At 36.2% G+C, this 22,868-nt stretch overlaps 1 protein-coding gene across 6 annotated transcripts in view; it reads right to left on the bottom strand.

Moving 5' to 3' along the window:
- Nucleotides 1–16,432: 16,432 nt before the first annotated feature.
- Nucleotides 16,433–22,868, bottom strand: part of LOC145675925 (transcription factor Sp9-like) — a 259,760-nt gene continuing 253,324 nt past the window's right edge. For all 6 annotated transcript variants that reach the window (XM_081746729.1, XM_081746732.1, XM_081746726.1 and 3 more), the window contains one exon: nucleotides 16,433–21,269. In XM_081746729.1, coding sequence (XP_081602855.1) covers nucleotides 19,938–21,269 — 1,332 coding nt within the window. In that variant the 3' untranslated portion in view covers nucleotides 16,433–19,937. The remainder of the gene's footprint in view (nucleotides 21,270–22,868) is intronic.

The raw sequence follows: 22,868 nt of genomic DNA, 5'->3' as shown, positions 1-22,868 counted from the left end.
TTTTCAAAGGGGGGGCAAGTATAAGCGACGTTTCAAAAATAGTTTCAGATTTTGCTGTAACTAACGTAAAAATTCTATTGGGTTTTCGATATTCTGAAGTACAATTTCCTCTAGGGGGGAAAGCGCCCCACCTTGCCCCCCCTGATGAGCGCCCTTGGTCTCGACCCTTGCGATTTCGAACCCTGTGTTAGAACATTCAGTCTGTTTACTGCACGTTGAATTTCGTACATTTTGGAAGGAAACTTAATGCGTATTTCGTTGAAATTTTAACGAAAGATGTTCGAAGTTGGGAAGAATCCGAGAGAGAAAAAAAAAATAAATATAAACATGTTTAACAAAGATTCAAGTCGTTACAGAGTAAGACATTTGAATCAGGTCATTTCTATTTGATTTCGTTGTTTCGTACTGCTTACATTTAGATTAATGAAGGTTGTGTGTGAACAGATGTGTCAATGTGTCAATTTTATGTGTACATTCTAAGTACATTTTTTTTTTTTTTTTTTTTTTAAGTTTCAAGCTTCAGTTATTCTTCGAATTGACAGGATATATGAATCCTTAAAGAAATTAAAACTGTTGGTTCTTCTTGCGATATTTTAATTTGTTATTGTAGTGCAAGCTTTGTATTTGTAAAGCTTTCTGCTGTGGATATTTGAAAGTATTTATGTAAAACAAATTATGTACTCGTATAATCATTTACTCTACGTTTGCTTTTTACATCATACTGGACACTTCCACTAGATTTGTTATACTAACAATGATTTTTAGGGCTGTTTTGGTCATATGAAACATTTTTTTCCGCTTATGAGCTCAATCAAACAAAACTGGACGTTTAATTTATACCCCTCAGTCGTGCGCTCAAAATAATGACAGTCATTTTATGTACGTTATCGGTCAGACGAGAAAGTTCTCTTCTGTTTCCGAGTAGGAATACAATAGAAACGTAGAATAGCTTATTTGCATGAGTTTCAAGTGTGTGCACTGCACTTATGATAAAATGGAGCAGAAAATTGAAAATCGAGTCACGTAAAAAATAGTTTTTTTTTAAATTTATCAATACACACACTTAGTGGCAAACAACTTATTAATCTAATTTTAGACTTTGTTTACTTTTTTCTTTCTTCAAAATAACAACTCTAAGATAGACATTTAGGTGTGACGCAGATAGCTCCCCAATCGCCTCATGATGCTGGGTCAATACCAGAAAATTTTTAGTGATTCTAACGATATTAGAACCAGAGACCACTCACAACGAAGCAACGTGAGCTAATATTAAGTTAAACTGAAGTTCAGTAATGAAAAACAAAACCTTAAAAATTCACTTCCTTTTTAATGCCCTGTAATTCAGGCGAAAATTCACTTTCTTTTTAATGCCCTGTAATTCAGGCGAAAATTCACTTTATTTTTAATGCCCTGTGATTTAGGCGAAAATTCACTTTCTTTTTAATGCCCTGTAATTTAGGCGAAAATTCATTTCCTTTTTAATGCCCTGTAATTCAGGCTAAAATTTGATGCACATCCTAACGGAAAAGAGATGAAAGGAATTAAATTTATAGTTTTACGTGTCACTTGCGTCCTTCAAGCTAAAAAGTTATAAAGGAAAATATAAAGAATACGGTAGAATATGCAATCAATTTGTTGAAATATTGTGTAGGGTTAAAGATAGACCTTATGGGAAGTAAGTTTTTTGAACATGACTGTATAACTTATTTTTTCGTTAAAAAAAATTACAGTATATATTTAGAGCACTTAACGGCTTCTGGAATGATATTTGAAAATCAAGAGAAAATATATTATAATAAATTCCCCTCTAATTTAAATATCCCTTTTGCGAGAATTAGGCAGAACATGAATTCCTTTTCTGCCTAAAGACAAAATTAGATAAAAATTGTTACAAAGTGCTCGAGGGTCATTAGGGAGAACAGGAATAGGGATGCATTCGAGTCGAGTCGAGTCGAGATTTAAGCCTGTCTCGACTCGTCTCGAGAAAATGTTGTCTCGACTCGTGTCTCGACTCGAAAATATGTTCCTGTCTCGACTCGTGTCTCGACTCGACAGTCTCTGTCTCGACTCGACTCGAATTCGAGTCGAGACGTCTCGAAATTCGAGTCGAGACAAAATGTACGAGTTAAAATATACGCACACATCAGCCAGACCATCATGACTACCTACCTAATTGTCAGTATGTCGACTTTTGGCATGGATAAAAACGGCGACATGTCTTGGCATACACGCAATGATCCTTGATAGGCCGCTGGAGAGAGCTGGCACCACATGTGCTCACTCAGGTCACCTAATTCCCGTAAATTCCGGAAAGGGGGGCGATGTGCTCTGACGTCACCTTCAATCACATCCCACAAGGGACATCACTCAAATGTCCGGCTCCAATTTCAATGAAACTTTTTTTGCTGATAGAAGGCATGTATGCATCATTACTTGTGATGACAAATTTTTGCCATGGTGCATGTTTTCTATTTTTTTTAATAACTTTTAAGAGTTGTGACGTGGTTATTAGAAATTACTACAGAAGTCCCTTACTACCCTTTGTAAACGGAGCGTTAACGAAGAAAAGTGAAGAAAAACCATGTAGATACATATAAGTCCTGGGGGGAAGTCGTATGGTAGATATGACCTTGATGGCAGCCATCTTGAAATGCACCATTTTGAATTAAGGTCAAGTTTACAAAATGGGAATAGGGTAATATGATACATAATTTCGGGCTAGAATTTAATTAGAAAAATAATGGTGAGGTTAGTTTTAAGATACACTCATTTGGGGGAGAGTTACAGTCATATTAATTGTTTTTACTTACTGTGTGCGTAAGTCCCTTCTTACTTTCGTCTCAAGACCTGTAAATCGATCGCAACGGCAGAACCCGGTTTCGCACTAGTGTTTAGAAATCTTTAAACTCACTTGAGGCAATATTTGTGGATTATTGTATTGTATTTTGCCTTTAATTAAATTTGAACCCACTTCATGATCTTGTGTAAAGTATCACTAAAAGAGAATTTCTGTTTTTATGGAGAACGTAAGCATGGCAATTATAAAAGGTGAGTAAAGTGCGTATGTATTTATAAGAAAGTCTTTTGTGGTTCCGCCAACCTATTCTTTAGTTGTTTTTTCAAAATACTCATATCTCATAAATAAAAGAGCTTCTATAAAATCTCTTACCACTATTCTTTAATACTTATAAAATTTTATTTATTGTAAAAGCACTGGCGAGATATTTCTTATCGCCCACTAAAATTATGGTGGAGCTCCTTCGTGGCTAACGGTTAGCATACTTGCCTTTGGCGTGGGAAACCTGGGCTTTCTTCCCGGTGGGAGTTCATGTGGTTCGGATTCCACGTTAATCAGTAGGTCCACGTCTCACATAGCCTCGCTGCTGAACGGGACGTTAAACTCAGAATCAATTCAACTCAAAATTATGGTTTTGACTTTATTATGATGTCATTAGTTTAAACGCCCAACTGCCCAGTAATTATAAACATTGACTACATTATAAAATTGTAATTTGTGACGACTAAAATATCAGAAATTAAAGATTATTCTTTGGGTTTTGGAACATTTTGAAAAACGTGAAAAACTGATACTGCACCGATACAACACACCTTTTGGATTTGTCATAACATGTCTTAGAAAGCTTTGGTTCGATTCTCAACACGGACTGCAACTACCAGTTAAATTGTGCATCCGAAAGGCACTCTTTGTTAAACCTCGCTTATCACCGCTCATCTTAATAATATATATAACTTCACCGCGAAGCAAATGTTGCATTTCTCTTATTCATCCTAACACAAAACAAAACTAACCACAGCTGTGACACGAAGGAGCTATTTCGAAAAGAAACAAGCTGTGCTTCATAGAGATGTGTACCAAATGATAGAAGTATAAAGTATTGTTTTCTTTCCCGTTTATTGATATCAGTTGGTGTTCTTAATGAGTTTACTCATTAGTTTAGAAAGAGTATATATGGAATTTGGACGTATGTTGTACGTATTCTCCTGAGAAATTGATGAGACCAGAAAAGTTATAAGGACAGATGGAATAGGTTTAAGCGCATCTACGTGACTTTATCAAATATTTATTCTCCGTAATGGTACCACGCGGAAAACTTGGTATAGGCCTACTTTTATCTTTGCCTCCCTCTGTTAGCTGTTTCGTATCATATATATCGGATGGTTTTGATATTTCTTCTGATCATTAAAACAACAATGGTACCTGTGTGCGTGCAGAAATGCAAAAGCACAAGGTAACTTCCTATTTGTTTTGGAAAGATCAAACCCATTTCACGTGTGCGAGAGAAATTGAGCACAGCGAGATCGGGTGTTTACTCACGGTCAGTTCGCAGCAGGAGTCCTTGGTAAAAGATTTGGCTATCTCGAAAACACTCGCAAAACCTTACAAATACAAAAGACTGCGCTTCAAAGAAAGTTTAGACACAGATGTTTCAATTTTCTTTTAGCATCTTTCTTCAGCAAAAGAGTCGGTGCATTGTATTCGAAAAAGGGAAGGGAGAAAGGGTGAATTTATATTTTATGTGGGGGGTAACGTTGTAAGTAATATAAACAATACATACCGCTTCCGGCTCTGTACTGAAGCACTTCCTTTAGCGGTATATCACTAGATCTATCCTGACCCTCATCCCACCTCAAGTTGTAAAGTAGAAAGGGACAGAAGTATTCAACATGACTGCGCACTTGAGTTTCAGTTCACAATACGAAAACCAGTGAGCAAGTAAACAGTCTTTTGTAGGATCGTGTTTTACTTCTTGAATTTATTTTTGAACATTTCTGTGAATTCAACAACAGAACGCAGTAGAAATACGGACTAGTTTTTACTCCAACCATTACTTTCGCTCCAACCCAGGGATGCCACATTTATGATTTCGTACTAGGTTTAGTGATTTTACTATTGAACTAGTGATCTAGTACGTACTTTTGGTAAATAGGCACATTCTAGTGATTTTATTGCAGTTTTTTCTGATGCAGACAAATGAGAAGGAAATGGTTCTTAAAATAAAAGGAAGAAGTATATTGCAGTTCAAAACAAATGTAGAAACCTTAAATTATTTTTTCTTTTCCCTCTGACTGAATGAAACCCCTGATGTGTAACGACCTTAGGTAAACAACGGCTATCTTTGGTCCGCTACCTCCTTTTGTTAGCCGACATGAGATGGGTTACTTTTTTTTCTGGAAGAAAGTGAAGAAATAATTATCCAGTACATTTACGTTTTGTCAGGCACACAGGCGCAGTCTGTACTTGTTTCCTAACGAACTTTAGCAACATAACATAAATGAAACATATGTACCAGAAAACAGAGACAGTACAAACGGAAATTTTCATCTCTGACACATTTGATGAGAAATATAGTTAGATGTCACGTGCAAGCAATCTAAACATGTCCTATCCTGTAATTCTATTCGTATGTTTATGTAGGTGAGACTGAGAAATCAAGAAACAATAATAATTGGTTTTCTTCCAGGGGAAAAATCTAAATGTGAAGGGGTGTTACACTGGGACTTTAATTGCGTCCTTTGTACAAGATTAACAAGTAATAGCAATTTTTTAATTTATTTTAGTTCTTGGGGAGAGGAAGATTGAAGCGAACCCTCGTAAGGACCTCTGCAAGGAAACATGAATACTATCCGCCACTGTTTGTTACATTACACAAAATAGTTATATATATATATATTGAGTTTTAGTCAGGGTTTTCATTCTGCAGGAGAGGGGGGGATAGTAATACCTGACGAACATTTTCTATTCTCAGAGTGTTGCAATGATAGCATTTCCTCCATTATAACTTGGCCAAGCTAGTTGCATTATATGTAAGGATTAAGTTAGCCTAAAAAGCTTAAATTTCTATGGCTGTTTTACTCTGTACCCATGTTTCTCATTTTTGGTCTACGGGACTTTTCGATGGCTTCCAAGTCGGAAAATAAGTGTATCAAAGGCATATATATTATATCTATGGTTATATGAGGCATGGATCTACAGTTTAAAGTGGGATACCGGTAACAACTTCATGAGCTTCCACCGTAAATCGAACCAGAGTCTCCCGCGATCAACGCGTATGTGTTAACCATACAGCCACGAGGAAATTCACATAAGCACTTACACATATATATTGTTGAGTTGATTTTGACTTTACCGTCTCTTTCAGCAGCGAGGATATATGAAATGTAGACCTACTGATTAACGTGGAATCCGAACTACATGAGCTCGCGCCGGGAATTGAACCCGAGTCTTCCACGGCAAAGACGCGTACACTAGCCGCGGAGTTCACACACACACACAGAATCAGAGTCCTCACACATCAAGGGTGAGAGCTGTGCCACTGAGTCACAGCGGCCACGGGGCTAGGTCGAGTCCACTTTACGTTCATAGTTTCTTAGTACATAAATGTTACGATTATGAAATAGATTTTCCTTAATGAGCTGCATAAAAACAAAAGCTTTCGAAATGCATTAAACAATTAGCTCGATTTGAGTGTGAACTTAAAGTTATATCAGAGTGTAAATACGGATACGCACCAAAGCTCGAAAGCTTAATACACTATTTCTCCTCCTATTTCTCCATGTATCAAGCAATCGTTCAGCTTTCATTTGAGAGGATGGAAATCGAAGGCCCCTGAACAACTATGTTACTAATGTGCGGATGCCAAGTGGCCTAACTCCAAAATTGAAATTTTCCAGGAGTGAAAGTTGAAGTTCAATATCTCATGAACAATCCATATTTCTTTTATGTTGGGAACCAAAACCATAACTACTGTATGTAGTTCATTGTTTTATAACTTAGTGTTTACAAAAATCCTTTTAAAAAATACCTATTCATAGAAGTGAATGATATTTATCTGTACTAGTTCTTGGCATCCAAGCAGTCCATTTATTGTAATACTAGCTTAATATACCCATTCTTCGCATGGGGGCTGTATTTGGAAGTCAACACCTGTGGAAGTATCACCATTCATTTCAGTGACCGCGAAAACTATGGATTTGACACTAGTATCAATCAATATGGGCTATTTATACATGTCTCGGTATTCCTCACCCGCTGACACCCGGCCCGCATACAGTAGTAGCTGAATTTGCAAGTCATCGCTGATGGAAGTGTCACCATTGATCTCAGCGACCGTGAAAACTATGGATTTGACACTAATGTCGGTCAATTTGGATTACTTTTACTACATGTCTCGCTAAACGCCCCCCTGAGACCCCCTGGTTCCAATTTTGATAAAAACGCTTCGCCTTAGACTGGGACCTGGACCAAGGTATCCGTGACCAAAATTTCGTAACTCTCGGTCAACTTGTCTGGTCCCCAGGTCGGTCCCAGTAAACGTCCCCCCGAGACCCCACTGGTTCGAAATTTAAAAAAAACTCTTCGTCTTGATCTGGGGCCTGGACTAAGGTATCCGTGACCAAATTTTGGGAACTCTCGGTCCACTCGTCTGGTCCCCAGGTCGCACACAGACAGACAGACAAACACACAAACAAACTCTTTATTTTATTTATATTAGATAAGATATACTATGAAAAATAGTCTCGTATCATAATATGTGATTTACAACAAATGTTACATTATATATTATCCGTAGCTCGTGATATGCTGCAACATATTAAAGCCTCAGAATAGTTGGGCAAGCGAATAATCCAGAAGTTACGTAACCCTATTGCGTTCATGGGAACGAAAACACAATAATTATAACTATGCTAAATTACTATAGACTACCAACTGCTCATTCAGAGAATTTATGAAGTTCACTTTATCGCAATAGTTTTATACAAACTAGATTTAGACTACGGATAATAGTTTTATACAAACTAGATAATCAATTATTATTATTATTATTATCATTATATTTGCAGTACAACCAAATACAACGACATTAACTATTAGTTCTAATTAACTGAATTGAGCTGAAAATTAAATCTTGATCTTTAAAGATTAACTATTAATTTTATGCATTCTGTACCTTTCTGAAGGAATAAAAGCTGGAATTGGTTTCAAGGCTGTTTCTGAGTGAATACTTTCTTCAAAATAATATTAAAAATTATAGAAAGATTTTCGAGACATTCGAGTCGAGTCGAGATTTTTAAGAGCCGTCTCGACTCGACTCGTGTCTCGACTCGAAAATTCGAGTCGAGAAATACGTTTGTCTCGACTCGTCTCGAATTTTACAAAGTGTGTCTCGACTCGAATCTCGACTCGAATTCGAGTCGAGTCGAGTCGAGATTCGAGACATGTCTCGACTCGAGCGCATCCCTAAACAGGAAGGAACCTGGCAGAAGGTCGTCGATGCTGATGTGGACTAATTTTGATCTTCCAGGTACGTCTTAGGTGGCATATCGATGTTGGAAGTTGGTAGGTGAAAAGCGACAAAACTTTCTTGGTTACCTTTATATATTGTAGAATTGAATTTAGAAAATATTACTAGCTCCGGAAACTTCATTGACTGATTTTTAAACACACACTGAGATGGAAACATTTCCACGATGGATACACATTTCTAAACGGGAGAAAGGGATTCATATCGGGGTAGTAGATGGGAGAAACCGTGGAAATAATGCATAACGTTTAAGTATCAAATGGCGAGAGACCATTTTCCTCCGAAGCGGAACAATGCATCGAATAACGAGGTGATTTGTCCGCAAATTAATGGAGAGTAATTCGCCATTTAATCACCGATGAGGAAGGGAGTAGGGGTAGAGTACATACACTTCGGGGAGTCCCCCCTGCTCTAACGGCAAAAGCGCGACAATGCAAAGATCGCTAATAGAAATGTATTATGATGGGAGATGCAGGGAAACTAACCACATTCGGGACCAGCAGACAGTCATTCAAAGGGAGAAAATGGGGTCAAAGGGGGCGAGGGGTTAGTTACATAGTGTGTGAGGGAAGATCATTCATTGTTGTGTTAGCGGGAGAGAATCCCCCCCCAGGAGAGTAACAGAAAAAAAAATCAATGTGTTGTAGATGAAAACATTTCCTGCAAATTCAATAAATTGTGGTCCATTTTTCTCGGTTCTTATTCATTGTGATTCTGTGAGTAATTCAGATCTGATACTGTGACATTAGTTCAGTATTGTTTGATGTACTGCATGTCCATTATACACATAAGCTTCTATCGTGTTTAGTTGACCATATGGTAATTTAATATCATTCATAATCTTTTGAATATACAAATTGTAATATACGTGCTCGCTTGTAATAATACGATTTAAGATAGTTTGTGTAGAGAAGCATAACGTACTATGCACGTAATATCGAGATTTCTTTATGGGAAATAGTGGAAGGGAGCAGTGGAAGGTAAAAAGAAACCATTAAGTGTCTTCATCCCCTGCGAAATTAAAATACCGCTAATTTTTACAGTAATTATGTGATATCTTCAAATAGATAAAAGATAATTGAAATATGGAACAAGAACGCCCTAGACAATATTATTTTGCGTGAGGTACCGTTATCACAAGTCACCTAGTGGCTTTATGTTTTCAGCTGTTTAGAAACGCGAAAATAAATGCCGATTTTCAAAATGGCTCGAAATCGAAAGCAGATAAGTGAGGCGTGATAACGGTTTCTCATGTAAAATGATATTGTCTAGGGCGCTCTTGTTCTATTTGAAGATATCTCATAATTAATGTAAAATTAGCGGTATTTTAATTTCGCCGGGATGAAGACTCCTAAGTAAACCATGCGTCCAATTCCAGTAAAAGGGAAACGTGGTAGTTCAGTGATAAAGTGCTAATCTTTGGTGTGAAGGATCCTGGATCGATCCCAAGCCATTTGAGTTTGTGGTGGACAACATCGTATTCATGAATTTTCACGAGATTCCCCCGTTTCCTTCCACATTGTTATTAAACTAATGCTTTCATAATAATACGTAGTTTACTTCCATTAATCAACTATCTTCTTTAACTTTTAAGGCATAAGCGTAGAACGTAAAATCTAGAAACAACAGGACATATGGCCAGGCCGGTAGCCAGCCCAAAAATATAGGGGGGGCCCGGCCGAAGTTAGGGGGGGCGACCCAACCATATTATAGTTCATCACCATATTATAGTTCATTTGGAAGCCTACTGTGAAAATTTTAGGGGGACCAGCAAAAAATTTAGGGCTAGATCCCTCCTGGATACGGGTCTATTTATGGCGTAAAAATATGCTTTTGCGATGGGAGAATTAGTGTTATGTACGAGACGAGATTGCCTCATCTCGTCTCGGTTCCTTAAGATATCTTTCTCGTCTCCTCTTGGTTCTCGGAAAGTTTTTCTCGTCTCGTCTCTTTATCTAAATTTATCTACCAAATTTATGCCTGAGTTATTTCTTAACTTCATCCACGAGTTTCCAGAATCCTGTGACACCAGAGGCCCATGAAGAGTGTGATATAACAACACCTAAACAATATTAATTATCGGAGAGTAGATATTGTGTAATGACTTGCTTATATTTAAAACGTTTGCATAATGTTCCAAGAGGAGAAGGCACTAGGTAAGGGAACAGAATAAATCAGATGTTGGTAGTGTACGAGTGTTCATTGACTACAAGTAGAGTGTAAGCAAAACCCAAGACTGGTCATTGATATTCTTCTCTGTCTGTCGCCAACAGAGCAACAGAGGTGGTCATTGTGCAGTCAGGGATCACTCGATCTCAGTGATATTCTTCTTTGCTTATCACCAACAAAGACGGTCATCGTCTTGTGCACTCAGGGATCACTCAATCCCAGTCATTGATATTTTTCTTTGCTTATCACCAACAAACACGGTCATCGTCTAGTCAGGGATCACTCAATCTCAGTCACTGATGTTCTTGATTGCTTGTCACCAACGAACATGGTCATTGTACAGTCAGGGATTATTCGATCTCAGTCATTGATATTCTTCTCTACTTGTCACCAACAAAGACGGTCATCGTCTTGTTAGGGATGACTCAATCTCAATCATTGATATTCTTCTTTGCCTGTCACCAACAGAGACGGTCATTGTGCAGTCAGGGATTACTCGATCTCAGTGATATTCTTCTTTGCTTATCACCAACAAAGACGGTCATCGTCTTGTGCACTCAGGGATCACTCAATCCCAGTCATTGATATTTTTCTTTGCTTATCACCAACAAACACGGTCATCGTCTAGTCAGGGATCACTCAATCTCAGTCACTGATGTTCTTGATTGCCTGTCACCAACAAAGATGGCCATCGTGCAGTCAGGGATCACTCAATCTCAGTCATTGATATTCTTCTTTTACTTGTCATCAACAAAGACGGTCATTGTGCAGTCAGAGATCACTCAATCTCAGTCATTGATATTCTTCTTTGCTTATCTCCAACAAAGACGGTCATCGTCTTGTCAGGGATGACTCAATCTTAGTCATTGATATTCTTCTTTCCTGACACCAACAAAGATGGTCATCGTGCAGTCAGGGATCACTCAATCTCAGTCATTGATATTCTTCTTTTACTTGTCACCAACAAAGACGTTCACTTTGCTGTCAGGGATCACTCGATCTCAGTGATTGACATTTTTCTTTGCCTGTCATATATGTATTTTTTTGAGTTTATCAATACATCTGCAAAGTTTTGTTACAATATATTAAATAATAAAGCTACACTGTATTTATGAAATCTGGTTAATTATTTGTAACAACTCTTTATAACTACATACAAAGGCGACTCATGAAGGAGGTAACACGGATAAAAATTAAACTGTTAGCACTTGAAACTAATTGAAAATGGTTATTTAATGTATTAATTATACAACAAACAGTTCATCAGGAAGTTTTCTTTTAGTTTAAAACGATAAAAGAAAACCGTACGACTTCTGCCAGGAACAGCTTCTGATTATATACGAATTTGAGCAAAATTTCATTATTATCTGTTCATTTTAGTGGATTATTCGTGAAGGAAAACCTTCTCTGATACTGATCTGAAATTACGTGTCGAGGACCAACGTGCCATAAGAAAGCTGCCATATTAATCGCCAGTTGAAGAAAGTTGAAGGAAAATTGCCCTGTAATGACCGGACTGTGCGGAAATGAATGCATGAATTTCCAGGAGTTCAGAGATCAACTTAAGATTTGACAAGATTTTGGAGTCCAATTTGTGTAACCTTCACAGAAAACTTTGCTCATACTGATGCCTTGGTCATGAAGGACAGAAGGCTAACTGTTAAGAATATATGTAACGTTACAGGATTCTCACGTTGCATTATAGGGGAAAAAAATTGAAAAAATGAAATGAAATGAAATCTTTGAGTTTTACGTCCCACGGTTATGCCGGTTAGGCTAAAGGAGACGGTGATGATTAGAGATGTGTGAAATGGTGGAATGAAGAAAGTGGGAGGAAACGGGAGAACCCCGAGAAAACCCACGAGCACGGTGTTTGTCCACCACAAAGTTCACTTGGCAGGGGTTGGGATCGAACCCGGGACCCCAAGCACCAGAGGTGAACGCTCTACCACTAAGCCACCGCGCCCCCCCCCGGGGAAAAAATTGACAAACTCCTTGAAATTTTCCAAACTTAGTTCAAATTGTGTCTTGTTATCTAGATAAAGAGAAGAAAGTCTCTTGGATAAGAAACTTTTTATTGGATAACAACATTAAAAAGATTCCTCATCCATCCTACTCCCCTGATCAAGCCTCCAGTGATCTCTAGCTGTTTTCGAAACTGAAAGATCAACTGTGAGGCAGACGTTTCGAAACCAGAAGTGCTCTCGAAAATGTAATTTTCCAGTTGAAAACATCCTTCCTGCCCCCCTCCCCAAGACTTTTCAGATGTTTTTGATAGTAGAATACGAAACAAGGAAATCTTTGACTTTTACGTTCCACGGTTATAGCGGTTAAGCTAAAGGAGACGGTGATGATGAGAAATGAAAGAAATGGTGGAATGAAGAAAGTAGGAGAAAACCCACGCACCCGGTGTTTGCCCACCACAAAGTTCACTTGGCACGAGCTGGGATCGAACCAGGGACCCTTGTGTACCAGAGGTGAACGCTGTTCCACTGAGCCACCGCGTGCCAATAGGATATGAAGTAGAGCGGAAGGAAATGTGTTGATAAGTGACAGAAATATATATTCAGGGTGGTAGGTAACTCCACTGACAAACTTTGGGAGGTGATTCCTTATATGAAATGAAAGAAAAAAGTTCTAATAAACATGGGACGAAAAACGTCTTCTTTCAGAGTTATGAACAGCCGAAAATTCGAAAATTCACGTTTCGAAACGTTCTGCCTTAGAAACTACAGGACCGATCCCAAGCGGTTTAAGGAATTACACAGGAACTAGCATGCGAACTATCTAAATATCAATGTTTTACCGTCCTCCCTTATCGGCGAAACGAACGCGTTATTAGTACTTAAAGGAGATACCTATACCTCAATTTCCTTTTTGCAGTTCGTTTCGCCTGTGTAATTCCTTAAACCCCTCCTTAACTCTGAAATGAGACGTTTTTCAACCTATGTTTATAAGAACTTTTTTCTTTCATTTCATATGAGGAATCACCTCCCAAAGTTTGTCGGTGGAGTTACGTACCACCCTGTATATATATATGACTCGAAAACTGTGAAAGTTATGGAAAACGATACGTAACTTTGGTATCATCATACAGTAAATACAAAAGGGGTTTGAACTCGTCTTCTGCTGTATCTGCTCGGGATACTTAACCTTATCCCCCCTCCCCCCACATACTTCAATTGATGATTTCTCAAAACACTCATGATCTCTAAATCCAATATATTTTAAAAAATGAAGTTCTCCCATGTTTCACGTCGACTCCTTCCCTAGTATGCCTCCTCTTCTTCTGTGTAACTTTAATTCATGCAAATAATACAGTTTGTTTCAAAAAGAATTATCCGACTTAAAATGAAGTAGTCTTTATAGAATAAAACATAGCCACTTTAGAATAATTTTATATTACAAAGCTAGTCAGGAAGTTCTTTTTTTTTTCTTACCAAATCATAGATACTCAATCAAGTCCCCTTGAGATGTGCACATATGTCTATACGGTAGTCAAATTCCTCCCAAACTTCTGCGAGTATTTCCGGATCCGCTGCTTGTACGGCTGCTATGTTTTTCCGGAGTTCGAATACTGTAGTTGGAAAGGGAGGCACATGAACGGAGTCTCTTATAAACCCCCACAAGAAAAAATGCACACAGTGAGGCCAGTGATGTTAAAGCTGCATATTCTGGTTCTTTGTGATCAAACCATCATTGGGGAATGCGATTTTTCGAAAGTTCTCGAACTTCCAGAATCCAATGTGGTGGTGTCTCGTCCTGCTGAAAAATGAGGTCATCCGAATCGATTCCCGACTGTGAGGAAAAGCCAGTTTTAAAGCGTATGAAGATAGGTGATTCCCGTGACAGTATCCTCATTGAAAAAAAGAAAAGAAGAAGAAGCAGTACACAACTCTGGAGGATGCGCTCAGAAGCGTAAATCTGTGTACTGTCAGAAGTTGAGCCATGTTCAAAAAACCTTAAAACTCTGGTGCCAGCACTTTTGAATCTCAAAGAGGTTCTCGTGTCACAGGACAACGCTAAACCTCACGTGGCTAGGATGACCCAAGACACCATTTTACACCTTGGATGGGAAACATTATTTCATTCGCCATACTCCCCAGACATTGCACCGTCCGATTGTCACCTGTTCCATTCCTTGGACAATCACCTTAGAGGACGCCAGTTCAAATTCGTAGTAGAGGTGCAAAATGCAGTTGGTACCTTCTTCGCTTCACGGCCCACCAAGTTCTACCGCGGAATCCATGGTCTTCCAAAACGTTGGCAGAAGGTCGTCGATGGTGATGGGGAGTATCTTTGATCTTCGAGGTACAACTTAGGTGATATATCGATGTTCGAAAGTGGTAGGTGAAAAAGCGACAGAACGTTCTTGGTTACCTTTATTTATAGTTTCACGATACATAGCCAAGTCAATCTGGTAGTCAAGTTAGAAGGTTGGCTGACTTCACAAATTTCCAATGTTTAAATTATGTTAAAAAGAACATGATAACACGAAAACTTATATTAACATTAAAGACTTACCTTAAAGCTATTTTGTGGTAGTAGTATATTACGTTTAGATTTGTAATTTAAGACTATAGTAACAAGAAGTCCATAGTCAGAGCTTTTGATATCAAAGGGGTTTTCGGATAGCCAATCAACCTAACATACTAAGTATTCTAGGGACTTAAGGTTGAATCTAATGCATGAAAATGTACATTTCCTGTTATAATAACTAAAACTAGGAAGTGGTTTTTAATTTCTAAAACGAATTGGACATTGTGTTTCAAGGACATTTGAACCCAAGCTTTCCATGCATGTGAACCATACTAATTGAAATCATTGTCTGTAGCTATCTTCTAAAAAAAAAAAAAAAAAAAAAGGATAAAGACTTCAGGATTAGAGATGATTAGGTCGAGAGGTACTTTTTACTGAAACTTGTTAGACGAAATTTTCTTGTATCTACCAGTCCATATGATTATAGCCTACATATTTTATACTTTGTATTTTTTTTATATTGTACTTTCAATGTAAAAATTCCGACTTTTTTCTACTTTGAAGTTTCTGCACGATAGTTTCAAAATGAATTTTAAAAAATTCTACTTTGAATTTTGTGCATGATACTTTCAATGTAAAAATTTCAACTTTTTTGTACTTTGAACTTTGGGCATTGCAATTTCAATGTCAAAAAATCTAACTTTAGAAGCAAGATAACTGAGAAATTTGCCTGCAAATCTATATTTTTCTACTTTGAATAGCAAATCTATATTTTTCTACTTTGGATATCGAGTACGATACATTCAATGTAAACATTTCAACTCTTTTTCACTTTGAACTTTGTGGACAATATTTTCAATGTAAAAATTGGAACTTTTCTGTACTTTGAATTTCGTTCACTACACTTTCATAGTAAAACAATAACTTTTTTTAAATAATTTTTGCAGGACACTTTCAATCCAAAAATTATACTTATTGTATTTTGTGCACGATACTCTTTCGAAGTAAAAAGAAAAATCTAACTTTGGAAGCAAAATATCAGAAAATTAGCCTCCAAATCTGCATGCTACTTCCAGTTTTGCTATGCTGTAAAAACCATATATTGTCTAGATTATTTTGCGTAAGAAGATAACTAAAGAAACCCAGCCAAATAGGTTTCCAACAGTATGGTTAATCCATTTTTCATCACCAGATAAATTACCAATTTTAATTATAATTTAAATTCACCAAAAACGTGTGTCAAAATTAAGAAAACAAACAAATGTAAATTCACAAAAAATTTAGAAGATAGGGCCAGATACCATCTATATTTACAGTTTCATTGTACCAATCAGTCATTTATAAACACACGTATTTTGTAAAAAAAAAATGTAATAATATAAAACTAAAAATAAATGTATTTGACATTGTGTATGTGTGTGAAAGTATGGGTGTTTGAAAAAGCAAGGAACTTAATTGACAAACAAGATCATTTTCCTTATAGTTTATATATTTTTCTTTAGTGAAGATTAAAATTTTACAGAGAATTAAATTTTTTCGTGCTTTATGCAAGCATTGGAAACAAAAAAAGTTATTCGTACAAATATAATCTTATTATTTTTTCCCTCTTAATTGTTCCAAATATTTTTCATTTTCAGTTTTATAATAATAGTTATCCCAGTAGTACATTTTTTTAGTTTATATATACTTATTTAAAAGAAACTTGGGATAGTAACAGAACATTTTTGTTTGGAGATTAAAAGAGGAGAAACATTGTAGTAGAAGGTATACCACACTTTCATTTTAAAAAAATGTCCATTTTATTATTTTTAGTAGGCTATAATTGCGTATCTTCTTCCGTACATTTGATATGTAACCATTGAAATTCACTTAGTCCTTATGTATGTTCCTATATGTCCTTTTTTATTTCATATCTCACTCACCCCATAAACACATCACATTTATTCACATATACAAATAAAAGTCTCCTTTCACGGTCGCCACTTTTTACGTAACCGACACAAAGAAAGAAATACTTGCGTTATTAATAATCACACTCACAATAAAAAATAACACTATATAACGCTTTGCTTTTTCTCAACATTGTTATTCTGACTCGCCATGAAATACTTCGTCCATTTCTTATATAGGTTTTATCACGTTTTTAATACAATAGTCCTTTAGTCCTTTTATGTATATATATAATATTTAGTTCACAAAAATTATTTTATTTATAATATGTACACAAAAAATCGTACAAAGCCTGATTGTGCAGTATTTATTTACTGCAAAAAAACTCCACAATTTATTTATCGCAGAGATATTTTGTTAACATTAGAAGCGCGGTTATACACTATAATACACAAATATATTTATATTATTTATATATATAATATTTATAACTTTTCATATTTATTCATTTATATATATATTTATTTATATTTAGATCTTAATAGTCATTTTTAATAGAAGTAACAGTGAATGATGCAAGTCACAGCTGAGGAAAATATGATCCCATGGCACAAGTAAGATTTTTTCAAGGGAAAGAAGTCTTTTTTTTAATGAGAAGGAGCTGAAAGAGTGACATCCGTGTGCATATTATTTTTTTTAATCCTAACACTCACAGAGTGTGTTTCCACAACCAAGGAACAGATGGCAGCACCACCTCGAGAAATTATTAAAGAAAGAAACTTCTTTGAAAAAAGAAAAAAACAAATATTACAACTATTGGCTTTGACCCGTGTAATACATAGTGCTCTCGTCTCGTAAGTGTCTATTCACAAAAAGACATTTTCGTTTTCGTATTTGTTATAGAAAATCTCCAACAACTATTATCATAATTGTATGTAAATATAATGTCTTGTATGTTTAACGTCATCATTGAAAATGATTTGCTTAAACAATACAAAAATGCTTTTAAAAATCGACTTTAAATACTATACAATAAAGATATTAACACTTTTTAATAATATCAAGAAAATTTCATATTTTAAAAAAAGACATAGTGTTAGATGATATGATGTTATAATTTTCATCATGATTTAGTCATAAAACACAAAATTCATTGTTAATTATGTTGTTTTCAAAATTTTGTAATTTTTATTCAATCAAAACAGTCATAAAACACAAAATTCATTGTTGATTTTGTTGTTTTCAAAATTTTGTAATTTTCATTCAATCAAAACAGTCATAAAACAAAAAATTCATTGTTCATGGTGTTTTTCTAAATTTTCTAATTTTCATTTAATCAAAACCTTTTATTCCTTATTTGTCATACTTCTGTTACAATGCTTTTACTTGTTACAAGTTCAGTTTTAATAATAACATTTCAACAATAAAACTTTTGTTTTGTTAATGCAACTTTTGATTAATGTTACTTATAACTGGTGTTTGTGGGTTATAAATTCAGTTACAAAATCTTTCTGTTTGTTTGAAGCGATTTTAGTTTACTATTACTTGCATATTTTACTCGATGGTTATCTAATCATGTTGAACCGAGCAACAAAATTTACTACAAATATCTGTTCAACCATTCTTATAAACTACTACTCTTGTAACATCTATGTGTATGAGGTAGATTACTATAGTTGTCTTTCAGTAACTTTTTAAAAATAAAAATAACTTTACAATTTTACATTATTTTCGTAACATTTTTTAAAAACTTTATAATTGTTATTGCATAAAATTTTTATATAACTCAAATTTTGTTTGTTCCATTTAATAATGTTTGTAAAATTATCTTTTAAATGTCTTTCTTCGAAAGTAATTTTTTAAATACATGCTTTACATAGTTTTCTTCTTTTATATAAACCTTCATACCATTTTAAACTTTTCCATACTTTGTATTTTGATTATTTTTCATAGTACTGAAGTTGTTGTAGCTTATCTTTGACATTTGTACAGTATTTTATTGTTTTTTTTTTTTTGGCAAAGAGTAAAAGAAATCTGTTTCTTTTATATATACATAAAATTTATTCACACTACCTTGAAAATATTATGACTAAAATGTCTATTACTGTAGAGTTTACTTTTTTATATATTCATTTCAATTATATCAGTATTACTTTTTTATCTTAATATTTTCAAAGACATACAAATAGAATTTTGTATTTTAACACAGTACAAATATTTTTTTCTGTGACCTTACTCCATGTTCTTCAACAATTTATTCTAATCTCACTGATTAATTATAAAACAAAAAATGTGTACACCGTACTTTTAACATCCATGATTTCTCTGTTACATAGTTTTTATACACTGCGATAATACTTTTTAAAAAAAAATATTTTGCAAATTTTACAGTTATGTTGGTTGAGATTAACTTTCCCCCCTTCAATCTCCTTTGTTAATTAATTGGGCCGATAAATAACTTAAAATATCTGTTCCGGTGAAGTCAAAATATTTCGAAACGTTATGAATGCTGTAATCTTTATGCCAAACTTTCACATTAATAATTACATTTCATTAGTAATAATGATTTATGTTTGAAAATTTTTAAAATTGCATTTTTTGTACACTTTACTATTGTTCACGAAATACTAAAGTATGTTAAATTTCCTTAAACAAACTGCCATGATACATAACTAAGTAATGATAAAGAAATATATTCATTCTATACCTGAAATTCTGAAAAATATATTTTTGCAGATCATGATACTTCATATTCTGAATAAATTTTACCATAAACTATTAACCAAATTTTGATTGACGTAGAAACTTTATACCTGCTACATTCACATATTTTGTTAATAACTCAATATTATCTATGAAAGTTAAACACTTTACTTGACGAGAGCACCGTGACTCGAGGATCGTGGTTCGATCCCCGACGAGCGAATATGACCCTTCCTTTTCTTCTGTTCCCGTGAAAGAGAACCATCAATGTCCATCTGTCGCTTGCTGGTCGGATCTTACTTGACCAAGTGACGGATGAAAGAAAAGGTTCAAACTCGGTACCCCTGCCGCAAGCGCCGGGGTCCACCTTCCTCAGACGACGGGCTTCACGTCGACTGGAGAGCTCGCAACGGAGGCGTCGGACAATGGAGTCCCTTGAGCGAGGGGCGGCGTATTAACGGACGCTGGGGAGCTCACACTGGGAGGCTCTGATTGGCTGTTTTCAGAGTCGCTGCAGCTCTCAGAGCTCCCTTTTTTGCTGCCGTTCCCATTATGTGTCTTGACGTGTTTTGCCAAATGATCGGAACGCATGAACCGTTTGTTACAAACGGGACAAGCGAACCTCTTCTCCCCGGTGTGTGTTCGCAAGTGACGTTGTAATTCGTCGGATCGTGTGAAACGCTTACCACAGAATAGCCAATTACAAACGAATGGACGTTCTCCTGTGTGCCAACGAAGATGAGCTTTTAAATGTGATGTCTTCCCGTATACCTTACCGCAACCTGGTATGTGACAACTATGGATATTCTTCTTTCTAAGATGGACACCAGCAGGCCCTAAGCGTTCTGCTTCCTGACAATTGGGACAATCACAAGTAGCTCTTCCTGTATACCTCCTCTGGGACCTCGGAGACGGTACCTGAGGGAGAGAAGGCTGGCTGAGACCAAAAGACGCCACTGACGCACCGACTCCCTGCGATGGTAACATTGACTTGTAAGTATCTTGCAACAGATGCTGACCTGAAGACAGTAAATGGGCTGTATTAGATGCTGCTAAAGAATGGCTGAGCGTCGAATAATCCGAACCAGCGTAGTTAGCCATTTGAGTAGCGTGCATTCCTGTCATTCCGGAAAGACCCGACGCCGTGGCTCCACTCATATCGAGCCATGAACCAGCGCCGGCTGAGTGCATGTCCCACCACGACGTTGTATTTAGACTATTAACTGTAGACACTTCCGGCTTAATAGCACCGTGTGCGGCACTTGGAACTGTGTTAAAGGGCCAAGATTCGTACGGATGTGCTGCAGCTGCAGCAACCCTTGAATACATAGAACCTAGATGCGCTGCTGTTCCTTCCACTTTACTCAGGAGTGACGCTTGTGAATTATCTGCTTGGGTTGCTCCACTCGTCGGGAAGTAGAGATCACTGCCGTACGAAGCCGATCCACAAGCGGCGGAGGTCATCACAGGTCGGTTGTAGGCCATTGAGGAGTTGGGCATGGAACTGGCCAATGTCCTTTGTGCTGCCGATAATGATATGGACGCCGTCGCAGAAGAACTTGTGCTTGTCGGTGAAGACTTTTTCCATGGGTGGAATCCTTTACCTACAGCTGCGTCTGCTAATGGCGGTGGACTTTTACTCGATAATTTATTACACTGTGCGGCCAACATCGCCAAGGGCGTCCCTCGTAATCCGGGATGTTCCTGGAAAGACACAAAGGGATGCAAATCATAAGTAATTTTGTAAATGAAAAGAGAAATACAGTAATACATTAGTTAGCTTAACACATTAATTACTATTTGAATTGTATCTAACGCAAGTTCATTTGGAGCACAGGGACGCGTGAAGAATAAGAAACTTCATGGAATTTTTTTTTGGGAGCCATGTGGGCAACTCATGCTGCCATACAGTAATATACATATTACATGATAGTTCCCTGGAAAACCAAATTTCACTAAATTAGGCATAATTGATGTGCTTTCTAAGTTATTCTATTTTCGTAATAAAACTCAATGGCTAAAAGAATGTTATTTGTCTAGTGTGGTAGTCAGTGTGCTAAGTTAGTTAAATACGTTATGATGATACGTATGTAATCTGAATATTAAAGTTGAAAATAAGATTTTACAGTTACTTGCCAATACAATACAAGAAAAGAGTGCACACAACCTTCATGTAGCCTACTATTTCAATAACTTTTTTAAAATTTTCACGGAACATATCTATAATTGGTGGGTATTCAATCACACCTTATTGAGTCATTTCAACTCCAAGGATTAGAGATGATTGGGAATCCTGAGAAAAAAATTATACAATATTACACAAATATTGACTATTTTTTAGTTATCGCTACACATGACTTTTAAATCACAGAAAGGGGTGAGTAGTGTACGTATTTACAGCCGTATACCATTTTCAATTAGTGTGTCGCCTTTTTAAATTAGCTTTTGTACTTGCACTCTAAATACTCTAAGTACTTGCACTTTAATTATTTTAAGTACATACACTCTAATTCTCGAAGTCCACTCATTGAAGTACTGAATGTTTTAGTTGAAGTACAAGGTCCCAATTGTAATTGAACTTTATTTATTACGGCTTATTGCCGGTACTTTAGGAACAATTACTGACATGTAATTACACATGCTTATGATGACATTGTACTCGACTGTAGTCTTATTACTCCACTGTTGCCTTTTTAGCCTATGTAACATTGAAACTGCTTAGTTTTTGTATTTAGAGTAATTAGAATGTATGTACTTAGATAATTAAAGTGTAAGTACTTAGAGTAAATGTACTGTATTTAGAGTACTTAGAGAGTGTAAGTACAAACACTAATTGAAAAAGGCGATACACTAATTGAAAATGGTATACGAATGTACATTGACTTCAATCCCAAGCAGAGCGGATTGTGTAAAAGTTTCAAGAAAGATGTACGCCATAGGAGGAATTGAACTTCTCCTAGAGACGTGATTTTTCTAAGTATTCTCAGGCGATCAGCCAGATGAAGATATTGACATCTGATGTTTCGAATGCAGACACTGTATTCATCTTCAATGTCAATCCCTGAAGATGAGTGTAATGTGACATTCGAAACGTCAGAACTCAATACCTTCACCTGGTTAACAGCCCGAGATCGCTTACTAAAATATTCACCATATTGTGTCAAAGTCAACTTAAAAAAAAAAAGTTATCCTGGAACATATTGTTCTGCATACTGAAGGGAGAAGGTGAGTTATCTTTCTTATTCTTTTGATCGATTGTAAACCCAAGTACTGAGAATGATTGTAAAGCCTATATAAAAAAAA

The sequence above is a fragment of the Thermobia domestica genome, chromosome 18, assembly GCF_964235325.1.
Source record: "Thermobia domestica chromosome 18, izTheDome1.hap1.1, whole genome shotgun sequence".
NCBI classification, from domain to species: domain Eukaryota; kingdom Metazoa; phylum Arthropoda; class Insecta; order Zygentoma; family Lepismatidae; genus Thermobia; species Thermobia domestica.
Note: the sequence above shows the minus strand (reverse complement) of the source record. Positions and strands in the feature narration are given on the sequence as shown.